Consider the following 17,755-nt stretch of genomic DNA (forward strand, 5'->3'; position numbering starts at 1 on the left):
TGTATAAAAAACACTTTAGTTTAGCTTACTGAAGCTAAAGAGTTTGGGATATAATATAACAAGTGGAAGTTCATAATCAAAATTTACTACCTAATCCAAAAATCAGTACTTAAAATGGGGGCAAAAATGGTGGCAAACTTGGTGTTGTGCCACAACTATGTTGCCAACTACAGCAATTATGCTAGTGACAGCTTGGAATTTTAGGGCAAATATTCTGGTAGAAATATCACGATTCAGAATGTTGGTCCTGTGATTTAATGTCATTCCGTAAGAAATGTGTGGAATGTTGTAACATATAAGGACAGCTGATAATGGGCAACTTTGACAGCAAGAAATCCCTCAGGTCAGTTCTTTTAATCTGCCCAGAGACTGTTGTTTGCCTTTTCACTGCCCAATGTAAACATGTTGGTGTTTATGTTTGGGAAAGTATGTAGCCTTCTTGAATAATATTGCCTGTCCAGCATCAAATTTGTTTTGTTTTCTTTTTCAGAAACCTGAGTAACAACAAGATCAAAGAGATTCGAGAAGGCACTTTTGATGGCGCCACAGGGGTGCAGGAACTGATGTTGACGGGGAATCAGCTGGAATCTGTGAATGGACGAATATTTAGAGGCCTCACAGGGCTCAAGACTCTGTAAGTATGAAGACTACTTGCCTTTCAAGATACTGGGAAGAGGGGGAGTGTTGTGGCTTGTGTATCTGTTGGTTGTTTTATTCCAGATGTATTAAAGGAGTGCTGCTGTTTTGACAGCAAGCTGTTTTGGAGCAAAGCAGGAGTGTTGAACATAGCCTATGCAAAGTCCATGCTCTAATTTGTTAGCAGTTTCTCTGTGATCTTTGCTTAGGTAAAATCAATTTCGGGGGGTCAGAGCGACAGCAGAGCTGTGCAGTCGCACCCAACACAGCCTCCGCATCGGGCTCCTACAAAAGAATTAAAATTTAAAAATAACGGGCTGCAATTTAAATATTACAGCTTTACCAAAACAATGGGGAGGAACAGGGGAGAGAAAGGTGGCAAGAACTCCTCCAAACTGATGCCTAGAGCAATGCAAGAAAGCCAAAACTCTCCTCCCCCATTGGAAATGGAGGAAGCAGAAATTCGTGTAAGCAAAAGGAAAAGAGAAGCCTCTTTAACCAAAAAGCATTTACAGGAGATGCTGACAGATTTAAAATAAGACTTAAAAGAAGAGATAAGAAACAGCATGACTCCTATTATGAATAAGCTGGATGAAGCCAATAAAAAGCTGCAGGAGACACAGGAGAAGGCGGAGACAGCAGCTGCTGGCATGCAAAAGAACTCTAAGGAAATAGCTGAACTGAAAACTTTTGAAGGATGGGTGAAAAGCAAGCTAATTAAATCACGGGAAACTAAAGTAAAATTCCGTGGAATTTCTTTGAACTTTGAATTAAATGGACGAATATTTAGAGGCCTCACAGGGCTTACTGTTGCTTTAAACAAGTGGTTAGAAGGAATTATACAGCTTCCGGGGCCAGTGGTAAACAATGCTTTCTGTGTAAACCCTCCCCGAACGGGCTCACCAGCACTGATACCTGATATCGTGGCAGATCTTAAAGACAGAAAGACTAAGCAGAACCTGTTTGAAATTGCCAGGAAGAACAGAGGTCTGAAGCTTGAGGACACTTTGGTCCAGCTGTACCCAGATATTCCTTTTGAAATGCTAAATGCCTCGAAAAATATGCACCCAATCGCACAAAAGCTTCAGGTATTGTTGGCTTCTGCTTGGACATATATCGGTCACACACCAAGGAAGAATATTCACAGCCCATGACCTAACATCTGGTGAAAAGCTTCTGAAGGCGTCGGAAGCAGACTTAGGTTAGGAGTCCAAGAACTGGTAACCAAAAGAAGAGGAACACACCAGAAGACTGCAAAGATCTACACCGGAGGAGATGGCAGCTATAGAGTTACTTTTTTCCCCTTTCCTCTTTTGCCTTATATATTTTCCCCTAAGTAAAGTAGCCTGGAACATAAAGTGTAGAGGAGCAGTAGGGCCATTGGGATACCCCCCACATACCTCCCCAATGGGCAAGATTCTCAGCGAGAGTCTTCTCCGGAATTTTTCCAGAGTCCTGGGTCAGGGAATGACGATTAGAAGAGCTCCAGTTAAAGAGGAAGAACATAATTCACTAAAAGATCCTAGAGAGCAGAGTAAAGAAATGGAGGAATATATTTCTTTTTTGCATCTTACTTTCTATCTTACTTTATTGTAATTTACCTTATCATAATGATTTAGAAACGAAACATATATAGAATATATAGTTATAAACATAAGAAGATCCAAAGGGAAATTATGGGAGATTGTAAGTGCATTTGTACCGGAGTAATTTTGAGAGGCAGAAATATTAATTTAGGCGTGCCAATTTCTATTGGATTAATTAAAGATTACAATTCACAAATGAAGTAGAAGCAGAATAGAATTGGCAACTTGTAGAAGACTATTACCAAAGAATGTTAAATTCACTTCCTCTTGTAGAATAACTTGTAAATAATTTGTAAGATGTTGAAATTAATAAAAAATTTAATTGGAACAGGTACGATCAATTTCTCTAACAATATTGAATACTTGTTAGTGCTGCATATTTAAAGAGTTCTTCTACAAACTTGAGATGTTTCTTGAGCTCTGGATCAAGTATACAATTCTTCAGCAAAAAATTGGCCAACCTGTTGTTAAGACCTGTTACAAATTAAATCTGGCAGTGTGATCACTTGTACAATAAATATATTGGATAAGAACTCATTTGTTATTCTAGATGCGAATGTTCTCCCACAAACTCCTTTCTGTTGCACTGCAGTCACATTTTTCTAGCATTCAAAGTGCGTAGAAATTCTTAATGCTGGAAAAATTAGATTCTTCCCTTAGCTAGGACATCCGTTGATCTTATATGTGTTGTATAGAATACAGTTGCACAAGTGCAAGACCCTTCATTGGATATCTCCTGTGACAGCACGGATTAAGACAATTTCATACACAGTCATGGTCATTCTATTTTGTGTTATTTTAAAACATATATTTTTCTAAGAAGATACCTTCCAGTACCCATGGATGCTATATCATCTAGTTTGGTCCTCTTTTTTCTGTCAGTGGGGGTAGGGACTTACCACCTCATGGGAGAGGGACACAATGGTTTTCCCTCTCTTTTGAAGAATGGAAGCTCAGAGTTGCTTCTTCTTGCAGCTGTATCACCCCAGAGCACTGGTCAGAGAATGAACTGAATGGTTTGTGGGATCCAGTAGCTCAGTCTCTAAATGATCTAAGGGGCACCAAGGAAATATGGTCCAAATGCAGTCATCAATCATAGTCATTTCTGGTGTAAAACTGACCTGGTTTTCACTCTGTGTCACAATGAAAAGAATTTCACCATAGAGATAGAAAGTTGGTAAAAGCCAATGGTGGTTTTTAAGCTAAATACCAAAGTTCAAGTTTTATGTAACACTGGTCTTTTTTATTTCTATGAGGTGCTGTGAGAGCTCTTCCAGTCTTCCTCCAGCCCCTGTTGAGTGGACCTCTAGCTAGGTTATTGAGAGAGAGAACAGAGAACAGACACCTTTATTGGCATTACACAGATAACCAGAACAAAGGCAAAATTTAAGGGATAGTGTTAAAACAACGACAACCAATATTCCCATTATCTTAAAATACAAAGCAATCCTAACACGGTTTACGAGATTTACAAAGTACTACTCTTGACTTCCATACATAAGTCAAAAATTCAGCGACAGATAGTGTTATTGCTGGACTCTTGTCTGCTAGAAAGAAATTTAAATCCCTATCCAGAAAATCTCTCTGCACAGGGAGAAGTGGGCGGATCAAAACATTGCGCATAGCGAGATATTTAGGACAGCGAAAGAGAATATGGGTGATAGAATCAGGTTCCCCAAGATTACAGTTACAGAGTCTATCCTTGTATGGCACACCCCTGTATCTACCGGAAACCACTACTGAGGGGAAAAGGTTGAACCTTGCAAGCATAAAAACCCTCCTAAAAACTGGTCTTCCTCCAGCCCCTGTTGAGTGGACCTCTAGCTAGGTTATTAACAAATAAGGATGTTTCCTTATTGTATCTAGTGCAATGTCCCTTCAGATCAAGGGGTGAGGTTGATTAGATCTTAGGTCAGGCCCTATATACTACAGTCTACCTTATGAGAGCTGGCCTTGTAAAGACAGTAAAAACATTTTTCTTAAACTAGCTTGAAAAGTGTAGCTGATAAGAGGCTGCGATCACATGCACCTTTAGATCTGACATAGCTGCAAATGCCTGACGGATCTAAAGGGCGCAGACAGCAACATCTGGGAAGTGTCCCAAAATCATTGGCAACCCGTGCTGCTCTGCCACAGAAGCAGAGTTAAAAGACACTGGGGAAAGTCTGGCTCTAATGGGTTCTGATGGGCTACAGACGGACTTTCCCCTGTCTGATTGCACAAGCACACTCTCATGCCGTTGGGATGGTCTGATCATGCCATCCCAGCTCAGGGCCGTTTCCCCCACACACAGTATGCATATCATCACATACTCCATAGGGAGCCCTCAGTGCGGAGGTGTGATTCCTCATTTAAGCACATGGGAAACAAATGGCTAAGAAAAAAACAACTCACCCGTGGGTGTATCTGATCACACAGTGACGGGCTGAGCCTGCAGCTTGAAAGGGCTATGTGATTTCGCAACTGCGTGTCAAATTCCTCCGGAAGAGATAGCCTTGCTTCAACTCCACTCCAACTGGCGTGTGTGACCGCAGCCAAGAGTCTCACTGATTCATACGCAGAACACTAGAGGATGGAAGCTGCCATTGAACATACTTGGCCTGCTGCATGCCCCTTGAAAAGGATGTGTGCCATTGAGGACTGGAGTAGGGCTTTGATGTCCATGAAACGTTTAAAATCAATATAGTAGTTCTACTGTTACTAAAGATTTGTGAAGCACTGAGGTAGCCTGTTGATTGCTTCTCCCATACATTCCCCTCTCTCCTTCCCCATTTCCTTTTTCAGTTAATAAACTCTCATTTTAGTTTTGAATTCTTTCAGGATGCTCAGGAGCAATATGATCAGTTGTGTCAACAATGATACATTCACAGGACTGAGCTCAGTAAGGTTACTTTCTCTGTATGACAATCGCATTACTACTATCACACCTGGAGCCTTCAATACACTTGTTTCTTTATCTACCATGTAAGTACCTTTTTTCCATCACATTAAGTGTTGAATTTGGCTTCTAATAACTACTTAAACGTAATTCCATGATATTGGTGATGGGTTTTTAAAAAAATAAACAAAACAGTTTTATTATCATGTAATTTTTTGAAGGTACTTCATAGAATCAGTAAGTAAGCTGTACAATGCCACTTCAAGTGAGCTATACAATGCCACCAGGTACAAAGAGTTATCCTCATATTACAGATAAAGGCTGAGGCCAAGACCACCTGCCTAAGGTCTTCTGAGCACTACATGCTGATGTAATAGTTGAATGAGAGACTGATTTCCAGCTTAAGCTCTTAAGTTAACCACTACAGTGTTGTAGATCTTAATGGACTTCTATGCTTGTAGTAAGCTCTCACAACTAGATTGGAAGATCCCAGTTCTTGTGTAAGGTCAATTGAATGATATCCTCTTGTCAGCACTGGGGTGTGATTCTGGTCTCATCATCCCACCGATAGAACAGCAGCCATCACCTATGCTGATGTTCTGGTGTTCTGTTCCTTTCACTTTATATAGGTGCACCATGAACTTGCAGTGTAGCAGGTGCTTTGATGATGGTGTCAAGAGCTTTGCACCTAATCTCGGGTGCTGCAATGATGTAGCCACAGAATTGTGGCTTAGAGATCGTATCCAAACCATTTTCAATAGAATGTGGATGGGGGGGGGGACTCTTACAGTAGTTTAAGAATTACTCTGCTCATTGTAGCTTTCAGTGTGCCATCATCATTAACAACATCTGAATGCCTGTGTCCCTATCAATAGAATTTGCAGTAGCAAGAAAACAGAATGTTTACTTCACACATGAGTTTAAGTCCCTTTTTTATGGTTGTCAGATTAAATTTCTCCACTCTAAACTTTTAAGTATCCCTATTGTCTGACTCATACAAAGCCCTATACAATTGTGTTAATGTATACTTGTTATGCCACTTGTATAAAAGTGTTGGAATATTCATTTCAAATGTCAACTTGGACTTTACTTGGTATTTGAAACAGAATTAACTTGTTTCTGTCCAAGTTCATGGAGCTTTCTCCAAGATTCCACTAAGTGCTGCTTTAGTTTAGAGTAGACATCCATTCTTGATTTCAATAATTAACTTGTTTTCCCCTCTTATTGGAAACATGATAAAACAGAATATTAATCAACCACGTTTCAGAAAGCCTTACTGCCCTACATCCATGTGAATAGCGCTATGTCTCTTATTAAGTGGAAAAATTATGATTACCCAATCAATAACGTCTCCCTTATCAAACATTTCCCCTATGTTTGTGAGCTTGAAATCCTTTCTCTAATAGACAGAGTCAAGGCCTGTCTTAATAATGCTCCAATTTATGGTCCCTTTCAAGATCTTAACTTGCTTCTCATCAGAAATAATCTTGCTCAGTGAAGCTCTTTCACTAGCCAATGCATTCAATATCATTGCCCCCATGGTCCTGGCAACAGGTACATCCTGATTTTGGTGTAGAAGCAGCTTCAGCTTGACATTTAGGTATATCTGATCTCCAGTGTGCTGATACACAGTGTCAGGCCTGTTTATTGAAGCAAAGTAAGGCATGATAACAATTTTGCAGAGGTATGATCCAGTATGATACCAAATGCTTGTGGGGGGGAAAGCAGCGATTTATCCAAGTTCATTGATATTTACATTGCTAACCTGGCTGCTGACATTAAAGTTGAATTTATACTCAACTGAATTCCAAAATCATGTTAAAGCTCCAGTACTTCAATTGATTTATTACTGACTGGTGTGAATAGAACTCAGCTGAATAAAATATTTCAGCTTCAGTTAGCAGTGGATGACAGTATAAAAGCTGCTTTATGCATGCCAGAATTACCAGACTGTTTTTATGAATTGCCTTGGGCTCTTTTTAACTGTTATCAAAGTGCATTTTTATCCTACCAATAGCTCAAGGTGCTGTATATTTTACCTTCCCCATTTTGAGTTAAACACCAGCCCTGTGAGGTAGGTGAAGCTGCGAGTGACCTGTCCAAGGTCACCCAATTAGCTTCATGGCAAAAGGGGAAGTTGAACTTGGGTTTCAAATTAGTTTGACACACTAAACACTGCACCACAAGGATGATATTAGAACACTTTTTGCAGAAACAAAATGCTGTCTATACTACTAGTTTGTAATATAAAAGTTCCAAGGCTTTGCAAATTCAGAATGTTCATAATTGTTACTCGTCTCCTTGAAAGGATGAGATCAGCTTAAAAACTCAGAGATTTAAAATCTGGGTACCCATTTGGCTCTTATTCTTTGGATTGTAGCTTTTGAGCCTTTCTGATATATTCGATCTTGTCTTCCCATAACCATTAGATTCTCAGGATCTTAGCATGGCTGTATGCTGATCCCTCCTTCCCACTAGTGGCAATAAAAATGTCACTGAAGTTTTATGCATTAATGTATTGCATACTGCAGGGCTTGAACTATGGTAGTGGAGTTACACCTGTGAGGCTTTTTTAAATGTCTGTTACTTGCTGCTCTTAACCTTACTTGATGGCACATTTCCGTTAAGCTTTTGATATATGATGTGCACAGCCAAATGTACTTCTTTTTTTAAAAAAGCAGGGAGGGGGGAAGTGTGCAAGCCAAAAATTATTTGGATGACTTTTATATGCCATCAGTCTGTATAGTTCTTACCATGATTTGTTAGCTTGGATTCCTGTTAGTTTATAACAGCTGGGCAGAGACTGTACGTGACATTATTTGTTGGTTCTTATATTAGGTGGGTGTTGCGTTACTTATGATATTAATGCAGAATTACAAAGAGGCTGAATTAGGAAGTTCAGATCTCATCTGTATCATGAAAACATAGCCTGGCCCCGGTCACACGGGCAGGAAACTGCGGGGGGGAAGTGTGGCTGTTTGCCCTGGGGCAAACTAACACGCAGTAAAGCGATCATACCTCCTGTGGAGGTTCTGTGGAAGTACCGTGGAGCTTCTGTGGTTACAGAGAGGCGTCGATCACAACACATGCCTGCGCGCAACGAAGAAGTGCGCGGCGCGGCGAACTAGTTTTCTTTTTTTGTGTTCACTACGAATGCGCATGCTCCGTTGGGTGCATGTGCGCAACCACGGGGACTTGGGGGGGAAAAAACCTTTTTCACAAGGGGACATGGGCGGGCGCCGGATGCCACCGGAAATGCGATCAGACGCCCGCCCTTGCCCCGCAGTTTCCGGAAACGAGTACCTCCGAGGTACTAGTTTTTTGCTGCGCGGTTTCGGGAGGAAGCCTCGGTTGTGCCACAGAAGCGCTACGCTCCCCAGATGTGCTGGTGAGATCGCGCCTGGAAACTCCGCCTGTCTTCCGTATCTCTTGTGTGGCTAATGTTGCGTGTGACCGCAGCCCCTATATGGTTTGGGACCAACATACATGAAGTACCTCCTACTCTCTTATGAACCCACCCAACTACTACGGTCATTTTTGGAGGCCCTGCTTTGGGTGCGCCTGCCTTCTGAGATTAGGCAGGGGGCAACCCAGGTGAGGGCCTTGTCAGTTATGACACCAAGACTCTGGAACTCTTTCCCCAAAGAGATTTGTCTGTCCCCTTGTGTTGCTGATTCTCACCAGCAGGTGAAGACTTTTTGTGTGTTTTGTCATTCCCTCAATGATCAATATTTTAGTTGTTTTTATGTTTGGTATTTGTTTTAGCTCTGCTCTTAATTATTTTGATAATGTGTTTTTTGTGGGAGGATTGTTTTTAAATGATTTTTAAATGTTTTATTATGTATGTTTTAATTTGTAAGCTACTTTGCTGGCCCTTGTGAGAGCAGAAAGGTAGGGTATAAATTTTGTAAATAAATAAATAATACCAGTGCAAGTCACGCTCTCAGCTCCTCATGTATGATTAGAGATTAACAATAACTGCCTTACAGGGTTGTTATAAGGTTAACAACAAAAAAAATTATGTGAGACCATTTGAATGGTCTAAAATGCTAAATTTTATTATTTAGTGACTAGCACTATGGTGGATCATTTCACAGGTTGGCTGGCTACATTCTTGAAACCTGTGGTTTCTCTGGTTCCAGTATTAAGAACATAGCTCAAAGACAGGCTGACCCATTCAGGTCTCTAGTGTGTGTGTGGGGGGTATGCAACTATTGGACCTCCTTTGAAAAGACAGTAACCAGAAGTTAGTTGTCCAAATGTGTTTTATTTTTTAAAATTCTATCCCTCTGTTTCTATAATAATTGACAATGCATTTGGCTTAATTTCCCTTCTAGTAATTTGCTGTCTAATCCATTTAACTGCAACTGCCACTTGGCATGGTTGGGGAAATGGCTAAGGAAGAGAAGGATTGTCAGTGGAAATCCACGTTGCCAGAAACCATTTTTCTTGAAAGAGATTCCAATTCAGGATGTGGCTACACAGGACTTTACATGTGATGGTAAGAAAGTTGATAGAATAGGTATAAAAATTTCACTAAAATCAAGGCAACTTGTTATAACTAAACTGGTCTGAAAGTTGTGAGTCATCAGGGAAGTGTCACTAGCCCCAGCATCCAGAATGTTGTTTTATTTGGTAATAGTAGCTTTAAAACCATCCTTTGTGTCCAAATTAACAAAATCTTTAAATTAACTAATATGCATCTTCCTTATGCTGTTCCCAGCAGCCTGAGCTGGCTCTTAAGAAGGCTAAGTATTTAACACACAGTCTTCACTCATTTGGAATCAACTTTATTTAACTCTCAAGCATCCAAATGTTCAGTTTTACTCACATTTCCATTAGATGTTAGGAGCTTTAAAGTCCTGAGTCTTTTGAGTGATTCATGCGGTAAAAGGAGCTGAATCTCTCCCGTCTGCTAACTAAGAAGTGGTCAGCTGGTTAGGAGTAGCCTTTCTGATTGGTTTTATACAGCCTCTCTTTCCTTTAATACATTTACCTGGGAGAAACTGTTTATGAAGGCAATAAACAGTTTCTCCCAGGTAAATGTATCAAAGGAAAGAGAGGCTGTATAAAACCAATCAGAAAGGCTACTCCTAACCAGCTGACCATAAGATTACTAAACTACATTTCCCAGAATCCTTTATATACTTAAAGGTACAGTATAACTTGCTATGTTTTACTATTCTAATCTCTGCCGGGGCAGCACATTCCTTGTTTGTAATGTCCTTGTTCTTACATCTAGTAGGGCAGCAGAAAAGACAGCTGACTATGAAACTATTACCAATATTCTCTTATTTTTCACAGCTCTTCATATCTAGGCAGTAAAATTGAGCATATAGGGAAAAAAACCAAATAGTGTGCTGGCTTCACTAGATTTTGAGACTCCTAATCTATGACAGAAACAATCACCTTTCATTACAATGTTCAGTAGACCCTTATTGAGATGGTGAAACATTTATTTTTCTATTGGTCCAGTTTATAGCATACCCCATTTCAATTTTTCCAGACATGTATTTGTTTTTTTCTAATGCCTTATAAAGTTACATTCTAGTGTCGGGAGAACTCCATGTATTAATGGCATTAACTTCCAAAGCTTAATTTTCTAACAATCCTTTTGTTCTCAAGTTGCTCTAATTATTAGATATTTTAATGCATGTGTGCATAGCTCTTGTTGATGCACAGTTCATCTTGTTCCCTTATTCTCATGATGCTTATTAAACATGACAATCCTTATAATTAAAAAAATTAAGGAGTGTGCCATATTAATATTAAAATATCTGCTCTTTAACCAATAAATATTCACCATGCCAGGGAACAAAGGATACTTGCAAGGTTTTTTCCTCAACCAAAATAATAAAAAGGAAGGGAAGCTGGCTCAGAGGTGATTCACTCATGGATATTCATCACTAGATAACTGCTACATCAAGTGATAACTTGCATGTGTGAATGATGTTGTTTTATACTGCCATTCATGCCTTTTTAATGGTCACACATTCAGCTGCTTGTCATCAAGGGTACAGTGATCAGCACAAATAAATCATCATGCATGTGTGAATCAGGCTCAGTAATGTAATGATATAAAGTATTAGAATTGTCACAGGCCATCTCTCTAACCTCCTAATTTAGCCCTAACCAGAGCCTGTCCAGCATGGCAAATTTATATGGCAAAGCTAAACTGCACTTAAAGTTTTTACTGTTGTTGAATAGAAACATACATTTCTGCCTTTTAGTTTCATTTGGTCTCCTTTTTTGCATGTCACAAAGTACATACAGATCTGTTCCTACAGTGCAGTCACTACAAACGCACCACACAAAGTGTTTATTTGGTGCTTGTGGTTGGCTACACTGCTGTTATTGGCATGGGGATAGTGGAAGAGACAGAGCAAACGTGGATTTTTCCTGGTTTGTTATAAAACAATGTATATGTTGAGAAGGGACTTAACGAATTGTAAATCAGTAATGGTGACTGCACCATTTCATTCTTTTCTGTGTGACCCTTTTATGTGTAACCTCTATACAGGCATTTCTCTGTAGTGTTCTGATATGCCTTCCTTATTTTCACTGCTACCAAAGGCTTTCACCTTAGGATTCTTAGTTGGATCCAAAGAACAGGATGGCTTAGTTGTATGTGGTAGAATGACAGTGGTCAGCACATGGGGGTGGCTCTGAGGTAAAAGGGAATCCTTTGCTCTAAAATAAACTGTTGTTTTTCTTAAACATGAATAGAGTTTATTTATAAGTAAAACAGCATAACAGGTTCTGTGGTTCAAAGTTAGAGTCCAATGGCACCTTTAAGAACAAAAAGGTTTTATTCAAGGTGTGAGCTTTTGTCTGCATGCACACTTTGTCAGACAATGAAATGGAATTACACACCAGGTTCTATGGTTAATAAGTGTAATGGTTTCATATAGTTACCTAAGTAAAATGATTCTCTAAATAGACCTAGCCACACAGGCTTATTTTCTCACTTGCCACTTGGGCCAGTAACTTCCACAAAGCTTAACTTCCCAACTTGCCACCCAGGCTAATAACTTCCACATAAACTTATTTTCCTCAGTTGCCACTTAGTATCATAACTTCCACAATGCTGAACTTTCTCAGGCTCACTTCACCACTATTTAAACTGATGAATACTTTTTCCTCTCTCCTCCTCCACAGGTAATGTTGAAAGCAGCTGTCATTTGTTCCCCCGTTGTCCAGACCAGTGTACCTGTGTGGATTCTGTGGTTCGTTGCAGTAACAAAGGGCTACGGTTCCTGCCTAAAGGTGTCCCTAAAGATGTGACTGAACTGTAAGCCATCTTTTACAGAACTCCATATACAAGTAGAAAGTTAGCACTGACAGTTACATTGCTTAGAACAATCAAATATGATGCACCTTCTCTAAAGAATTCCCTGGTATGAAGTCTGGACTCTGTGGCTACCCTTGATATGTCCACAAAGGCTAGTGTGTACACAGAGGGACTGCCCAACCACGGCATCTTCAAAGTTCAAAAGCAGCTGGAGGAGTGATCTTAGTAAAAGATGCTCTTTGAACTGTGTGTGTCTCTTCTCTTCCCCGCATCCCTGCTTGTCTTTGCCTTTCACAGTAGTGGATATAGCCTTTTTGTTATACCTCTGTATTACAGGAAGACCACTTAAATGACGTCATTTTAACAGCCAAACAGCCTTTTAGTACTTTTTTGTTCGTTCTGAGTAGAGGAAAGAAAATTAATAAGTCAATATTGAATATTCTATATAATTTTTTTCAGCAGGATGAAAGCATGATCACAATGGACTAGTTGAATAAGCCATTGAACATGTATTCCCAACATAATAATCTGTGGGTTAATTATCCCCACTGGTTGACATTTTTAAACAGGAAAGAAAATCAGCGTAAACCAACACTGGATTCTTTTCTCTGAAGCTCACAAAATGGCTAAAATAACAAAAATAATTAGGCTAAATTGTGAAGTGGATTTGCATGAGGCGAAGGTAGTTTTTCTAATTTGCTGTGCATTTAGAATATGTGGTTTTCCATGGAAAAATACTGTAATATTAGGAAGGCTGAATGACATAAGAAATTGGCAGTAGAACTGTAAAGATTTTCACTTCAGGTTTGTCTGTGTGAATGTGGCTTGGATTACATGGTGACACATTGTTGACTTCATGGTAAGCAAGATTAATTGTAGCCCACAGTATAACTAGCACTGAAATGGTGTATGGATCTAATATTGCTTCTTACCTAGATACTATTTGTATTGTTCTGTGCTGTATTTGTACATAATGATTGATTCCATGGGTTAAAATCCCAGTTTGTGGGGAAGGAACAAACTCCTGTTTGTCCACGTGCCCACGTTCAGAGTAGTGGAGTTCGATTGAAGACATCCTTCTTCAGTCACCATACACTATGCAGGTGGAGGAGGAGGGGAATATACATTGTGCTCAGGCCTGTAGCTATAGTGGGGCATTTTGGGGGCCTGCCCCACTAATTAAAAGCCCTGCCCCACAATTAGCCATGCCAGAAACCTTATTTTTGAGGAGAGACCCCACTGCTGCCGAAGTACCTCAGCTTGCTCTCAGGCTTCCCTCTCCTTCCCACTGTGGAATTAAATGCCCTCTGAGCCTCCCCCTTTAAAGACAGGCCTTCAGATTAATTTAACTACCTTTAACTGCCCCCTTAAAAATTAAATGTCCCCCCCCCAAAAAAAATATTCAGGCTATGGGCCTGATCATGCTAGTTAACTAGGTTGGTACCCAGCACAATGTTGGTAGCCTATGTCATAGGCAATGAAACTGCTGTCAGTAAGGTATTGCATTTTCTTTTGGGCAAAGTAAGCGATGGAGGAGAATGCAAGGCAATGACTACTCTGCCCATTCCTATAGGAATTCTTTTGGCAACTGGTCTAGATAAGCTATATGGTAGATGGGAACACAGCAGTAACATGTTCTGGAATGTATGCTCAAATAGTCATCATGATTAATTGTGGCCTCCAGCTACTGTTCATGGAGCAGTCAGAAAGGACAGAAACCCCCCTGATCGTCCACCATTAGCTTTCTCCATCATTGTACTTTCAGGAGTCTTCTTAGTTCTGTGTATGTTTCAGTACTATTTATATACCTAGGGAATATGTGTAACAGTGTAACTGTTACCATTGGGATCTAGAGATTAGTAGAATAATCTTAACCAGGGCGAGAGCCTTTTAAACAGATTAACTTCATAGATTTAGAAGGGGGTCATTCTGCTCAGGATTGCATTGTTGATCACTTGCAGGAAGGGATGATATGGCTCAGTGACAGAGTATTATTCTGCATGCTGGAGACCCCAGGTTCAGTCCCTGGTTTAAATAAGTAGGATATGCATTGCTATTTATACTGGTAGAAGGCTGAGTTCATGAGGTTGCCAGAACTAGGAACCTTTCATATTGATATTTCTTCCTGCAGTATAGAGTGTTATAAGCAGTGTGGTGTACCATAGTTTGCCCATGAGTAGAAGAGTGGGCAGAGTCCATAAAGATTTCCTAAATACTTAAAACAAAAGTGATATTAGTGGTCAGGGAACTGTGCAAAGTCAAAAGCAGGAAGCAGTCATATGACAGTTGATGCAGTGCAAGTAGACGGGCACAATAAACATTGTAGTAGGCTGCAATATTAGGCTTCATGAGGAAGATAGTAAGTCATTCAGAGTTCTGCGTCTTCTATTTAAGCAGGGTTGTGCTGATCTAGAACAGCTCTCTCTTGTCTCTTTCACCAATTCTTGTCCACTTATTCTGACTGAAGCCCAAGACAGAAAACATTTTCTTATAGTTTATATGCTCTGGATTCTGTGCTGTAGGGAAGGGGATTGTTTTCTTGCTTCCCTACCCCATTGTGGTGCATTTGTGCACCTCCCAGGTTTTCCCTGACCTTTCTTGGGAAATTTGGGGGTAGAGCTTTGGGAGGGAAGTGACCTCAGCAGGGTATAATGCCATAGAATCCACCCTCCAAAACAGCCGTTTCTCCAGGAGAACACTGTCATCTGGACAGCAGTTGTCCCTATCTCCTTCCCACCCAACAGCCCTCTGTATTAAGCTGTCCCACTCCCCTGTCCCAGCAGCCTCTGCCTAGGAAAACTATGGCCTGTTAGTTTGGTGCCAGCCTCTGGGCCAGGCCCACTTGCATGGTAGGGAACTCCCAAGGACTTGTGGGGGAGCTCACTTTCCCCTGTATCCCCCTCCCCACACTATTTCCCCTTTCCCTCCTTCTGGCAACCCCCATATCCTCTCCCCTTTACCTGCCTCTTTCCTCAGACATTCACCAACCTAACTTTTATTTGCCTCCTGTCTTCAGATATATTTATTATTCATTTACTTCATTTATACCCCATTTTTCTCCACAATGGGATCCAAAGCAGCTCACATTATTCTCCTCTCCTCCTTTTTATCCTCACAGCAACTCTGTAACAAAGGTTAGGCTGAAAGTATATGACTGGTCCATAATCACCCAGTGAGCTTCCATAGCAAGATGAGGATCCAAACCTGGGTCTCTAATCTGAACCTGCACCTGAAGCTCTAACCACTACACCGCACTGACTTTCACAGGGTGGCTGCTGTTGAACAGTAACAAGCAGCCACGCCTAGCTGAGTCATGCAAGCTGGGTAATATCAAGTCACACAGAGGTTGCTGTCAGGCCTAGGGTTGCCAATCTGAAGGTGGGACCTGGAGATCTCCCAGAATTACACTGTCCCCTGGAGTGAATGGCTGGTTTGGAAGGTGGACTGTATGGCACTATATCCAGCTGAGGCCTCGTTTCTCCCCAAACCACCACAATATATCCAGGAACTTCACAAACTGGAGTTGGCAACCCTAGCTCAGACCCGCCCTAATGAGTCCTCCCTCAAAGACCAAAACAGACCTGGAAAGGATCCTACCTCTTCCCCCTGCCTTTTACTGACCGAACCCAGCCTGGAATGCTGTTGTTGCCTAGCAACTGCCACTGAGGGAATTTGTTGCGTAAAGCTACAGGTGCTCATTTTATCATTTTTGAATTTTTCAAGCTCCTAATGTTTTAGGTTGTTTTTTTTTTAGATTTCACACTTGTCTGCAAACCTGGGGTTCTCCTCAGGTTTGTAGAAAGATCCATCTTGCCTGTTCATAGTTACAGTCACCAAATTTAAGTATCTAAAGATTCGCTTGCTTCACTATTGGACTATAAGATGACAATATCTTTTGTTCCTATATACCATACATGCAGGTAACATTTATTTCCTCTGTTTCAACACAGCAGCCATTTGTTGACCAAAAAAAATGTTATTAGTGTCCAATTGGTGTGAGGTTTTATATCATCCCACTGGTGCTATTCGGTAACCTGCAGTTCAGCACTACATCACAGTTTGTTTATTTATTTATTTATTACTTTCAATTTATATCCCGCCTTGCCAGGTAAACTGGCTCAAGGCGACGTACAACAGTTAAAATACAATAAAACAATAGAATACAATAAAATTCACATAAAGTTGATGTCCTATGCCCTTGCAGGCACGTAGTACTGCTACAAAGTGCCTCTGGTTAGTGTTCTGGACACTGTTAAGGAACCCTTTTTTTAATCATTAAGGTCCAGAGCATCAGAATGCAAGGCTTCCTTAGAGACAGGAAAAGAAAACCACACATTTATAATACCATAGAAGCAGATGGATTTTTTTAAAGAAACTGCTACAACATACAATCTTACTCAGGAATACTTTAAGTATTGGATAATTCATTGCTACATCATGCATTTGTTTTTACAGAACTCACAGGAGTCATATCCCTGTTTTTAAGAAGTCAAAAGGCAACTTTTTTGTTGTTTTCAGTAAGAAGACGCACAAATTCAAAAAAGCTTCTATAACTTTGCTTTCCGTGCATATCTCTTCAGAGTAATGGACTTGCATTCCATTTATCATATTTCTTAAAAGATAGGTATGACTCCAAAGGTATGCCTCTTCAAAGTAAAGCAGGTCTTGCAAGGAGCTTTACCAGCACCTGTCACAAAAGGGAAAATGGCTGACCATGTCCACGAGTCATGCTGCAAATGGTATTTAGAATTGCCATCTGCTTTCTCAAGCAGCGATCTGTGTACAATATTCTCACTGTGCTCCCCTCTTTAAACTTTAGAGCAGAAACTACTGGTGTGTGCTTAGCGTGCTTTTGCTGATATCTGAAGCAAGGTTGAGAGGTTTTCCTAGACATCCCATGAGTCTTTCTTTCTGACTGGCCTGATCTGGCACTCTGACATCCTCCTAATAACGAAGGGGAGGATTTATTTAGTAGCACTTTAATGAATGCTGTGGAGTCTTACATTTATAAACTTCCATTTGCCAAGGGGAAATTGCATCCGCTGTGTGACAAACATGTTCAGCTGAAATGCTTTTTATTAAAATGAAATCATGTGTGTTCATACATTTCATTTTAATAAAAAAAACCTGCCATACATCTAACAAAACCTAGTAAATTAGAGCAGTATATAAAGTTCCAAAATATCCATACAGCAGGAAATCTTGTGCTGCAACAGGTCCTAAATAACATTACACTGAAATGGATACACAGACAGATGGAAAATCTCATTCCACAGCAGGTAGGGTTTCACTATAAACAAGTGCTGAAGTAATATTTAAATTTTTTTTCCAATGGTAGTGAACTTAAAATGTATGCTGCAAGGC

The 17,755-nt window shown here is 40.3% G+C and overlaps 1 protein-coding gene across 1 annotated transcript in view; it reads left to right on the forward strand.

Annotated features, from left to right (window-relative positions):
* The window catches only part of LOC107114785 (slit homolog 3 protein-like), a 291,107-nt gene that overhangs the window by 96,022 nt on the left and 177,330 nt on the right, over positions 1 to 17,755 (forward strand). Inside the window, exons 10-13 of the mRNA XM_015416378.1 lie at positions 491 to 634; positions 5,043 to 5,186; positions 9,438 to 9,601; positions 12,259 to 12,391. Coding sequence (XP_015271864.1) covers positions 491 to 634; positions 5,043 to 5,186; positions 9,438 to 9,601; positions 12,259 to 12,391 — 585 coding nt within the window. The remainder of the gene's footprint in view (positions 1 to 490; positions 635 to 5,042; positions 5,187 to 9,437; positions 9,602 to 12,258; positions 12,392 to 17,755) is intronic.

This window comes from Gekko japonicus, unplaced genomic scaffold (genome assembly GCF_001447785.1).
Source record: "Gekko japonicus isolate JY-2015 unplaced genomic scaffold, Gekko_japonicus_V1.1 scaffold1301, whole genome shotgun sequence".
Classification (NCBI taxonomy): domain Eukaryota; kingdom Metazoa; phylum Chordata; class Lepidosauria; order Squamata; family Gekkonidae; genus Gekko; species Gekko japonicus.